Source organism: Pygoscelis adeliae, unplaced genomic scaffold, assembly GCF_000699105.1.
Source record: "Pygoscelis adeliae isolate BGI_AS28 unplaced genomic scaffold, ASM69910v1 Scaffold838, whole genome shotgun sequence".
In the NCBI taxonomy this organism is placed as follows: Eukaryota; Metazoa; Chordata; class Aves; order Sphenisciformes; family Spheniscidae; genus Pygoscelis; species Pygoscelis adeliae.
In genome coordinates, this window is record NW_008825277.1 from 67,195 (window position 1) to 70,091 (window position 2,897).

Genomic DNA, 2,897 nt, shown 5'->3' on the forward strand with positions numbered 1-2,897 from the left:
CGGCGAGGGCGTGGGTCCGCGGCTCCCCCCCGCCCAGCAGCCGCGCCTGGTGTGTCGGGCTGTTGCTGTGGGGAAGGGTAAAGGGAAGGGCCTCAGCTTCTGCCCCTCGAGGCGGGGAAGCTTTTGGGGCCAGCAGGTCCTTGGCCCCGTCTCACAGGGGTGGGGGTGCTCCTGGGAGCTGAAGGAACGACAGGAACCGGAGTTGCTTTGTCCTCGCCCTGCAGCAGTGCAAGGGTTTCCTGCTCCCCTCCCTCCCCAGGGCTGCTCCGTGGCCACTGCACTGGGGGATTGGGGAACCAGACTAGAAGGAAGGAGCAGTGGGAGAGGAGGGGGGGGGGCCGCGGGTGGCCGAGAAGCGGGAGGGGGAGGGGCTGACAGCTCTGTTTTGCCCTGGGAGGAGAAGGGTCTGACAGCTCTGTTTTGCCCTCCCCAGAAGCGGCGCAGGCCTACCCTGGGCGTGCAGCTGGACGACAAGCGCAAGGAGATGCTCAAGCGGCACCCCTTGTCCGTCACCGTCGACCTGAAGTGCAAAGGTACTGGTGGCCCTTGGCAGAGCGCGGACAAGAGCGTGTGACAGCAGGTCAGGGAGCAACCCGGCAGCAGCTTGGGATCCTTGGGGAGAGCTCGGGGCGCGGAGAGCCTTTCCTGCCCTCAGCCCAGCTGCCCTGGCAGGGATGAGCGTGGCCTTCTGGGGGAGACTGAACAAGGCGGTTTGTCATCTCCGTCTCCTGGAGCTCCTCTCGCCCACGCAGGTGGGGTGGACCTTGCTCTGAAGCTTTCTCCCTCTAGCTGGGAGCTTTCCTCTTTTGTGGTGGGGTCTTGGGCCTGGCAGATACAGCCTGGCAAACGCTGGTGGGACGGTGTGAGAGGTTGCAGTGCGTCAGTTGCCAGTTACTCCCCCTGTTGCCTCTCTGCCCCATTTGCTGTTGTCCTGGCAGAGGGGCATGTACATCCCCCTCTGCAGAATGCTCCGAGCTAGAGCAGACAGCAGCGTTGCCCCTTCTCTGTTGGCGCAGATGAGAACGTGCTTCACCTGACCTTCTACTACCTGATGAACCTCAACGTCATGACGGTGAAAGCCAAGGTGACCACTGCCGTTGAGATGACCACCGCCATCAGTGCCGGGTAAGGAGAGCCCCGGGGGCGCTGAGCCCAGAGCCCACCGGGCAGCGACCCCTCCGCTTGCCACGAACGCGCCGCCCTGGTGTCCTGCCACGCTCTGTTCAGAGTGACCCGTTGGCAGAGCGATGGAGCGCCAAGAGCAGCATCTGGTGGCAACGTCCCTCTGCTGAGCCGTAGCTCCTGCGCCCGGTGGGCCAGGGGCACTCCATGCCCGGTTGCCTGCTCCCAGCGGGTGAGGTTTTAACCTCGGTCCCTCACCTTGCCTTAACCTGCGGCACCTTAAGGGCCTTTGTGCGGAGCTGCAGTTTCAAAGTGCTGTCTTGGCTTGTCCTTTGGTGGGCAAAGGAGTCGCCAAAGAGCAGAGCTCCAGCTCTGCCTCTGGGGAGGGCTTTCACCTTGTGCGTCCTCTGCCCTGCGGCATCCTCCCCCTTAGCTCCAGGGCCTTGCCAGGAGCCCTGCCAGGCTGCCGCAGCCCAGGCAGCAGCATCCTCTTCTCCCTCTGTCGTGGCAAGCCAGGGGGAGGGAGGTCGGGAACCTCTTAGGGGAGCGGTGCCAGACCTGTCAGGAGCTGGGGGAGAACCTCTCCTGCTTGTCGTATCAATCGCGTCGATCACCTTCTTGCAGCCGAACCGCTTTCCTCCCTCCTGCAGCCTGTGCCTGGCAGCTCCCTCCACCTGCTTGCTCTGCAGGTCACCTTGTCTTGAGCGCCGGAGATGCGGCTGCCTCTCCCTGGGCTCCCCAAAGACCGCTGGAGCCTGATTTGTGTGAGGAATAGCTGAAATGGCAGCTGTGGGAGCCTGCCCAGGGAGCTCCGATAAGCTGCCAGCTCTCCGGTGGCTCTCCCGGGGCCAGGAGGAGGTGCCTGAGGAAGAGGGAGGCGGGAGAGGCTGGGGTGGGCTTACCTGGAAGCAAGTGCTGCCTCCCAGCCTGTCCCATATGAGGCCTCCCAATCCTCTTGGGGTTCTTTTTTCCCCCATAGGTACACAAACCCCCCCGTGACAGCAGCTAGAGTCTCTCCGCAGGGTTCCCGTGCAGGGTGCTCCCTCCCTCGCAGCTGCCCTTGGCTGTATTGCCCCAAACCAGTGAGGCTGTGGCTTGAGCCGAACCCCAAATCCTACAGCCCTTTAAGCTTGGTCAGGCTTGTGAGTACAGTCAGACATGAAGAATTTTCTCTCGTTAAGCAGAATTCCTCTGCTTAAGCTTGTTGGGTGGCAAACAGCCATCAGGCCGTGCCCTGCCTGCGCTGGCGATGTTCTCTCCGTGCGCGTCGGCAGGTTTGGGAGTTAATGCGCTGGAGCGAGCAGCTTCCTGGGAAACCGGGGGGCTGGTGCCCTGTGATTTCTGTCTTCTTCACAGCCCGGGAGGAGACAGACAGATCTCCTTTCGGAGTGGAATTAGGGGAAAGCCGTTCTGGTCTTGAAACCCGACTCGTGGAGCTCGTAATCCCCTTCTCTGGGCTTGGAGCCTGTTAGTGGCCGCCCCAGAGAGCCGTGGAGCCCAGGCTGCTGCTGATTCCCCTCTTCCCTCCTCCTGCCAGTGACCTGCTCTCCCCAGACTCCCTCCTCAACTGCCTCTACCCGGGAGACCACGGGAGGAAAACGCCCAACCCGGCCAACCAGTTCCAGTTCGATAAAGTGGGGTGAGTGGGGCGCTGCCCCGCGCAGCTGGGGTCAGAGCTTCGCCCAGGCGGTCGACGTGAGCGCCCCGCTCCCGGCACGGCACGTCCCTCCCCGGCTTGACAGGGAGGGCTGGGTGGCTGGGAAGCCGGCGTCCTG

General features: G+C 63.3%; 1 protein-coding gene across 1 annotated transcript in view; it reads left to right on the top strand.

Moving 5' to 3' along the window:
* THOC5 (THO complex 5) overlaps window positions 1-2,897 on the top strand; it is a 28,945-nt gene that overhangs the window by 23,857 nt on the left and 2,191 nt on the right. The window contains exons 8-10 of the mRNA XM_009329858.1: window positions 434-533; window positions 1,017-1,125; window positions 2,660-2,761. Of these exons, the coding sequence (XP_009328133.1) occupies window positions 434-533; window positions 1,017-1,125; window positions 2,660-2,761 (311 nt within the window). The remainder of the gene's footprint in view (window positions 1-433; window positions 534-1,016; window positions 1,126-2,659; window positions 2,762-2,897) is intronic.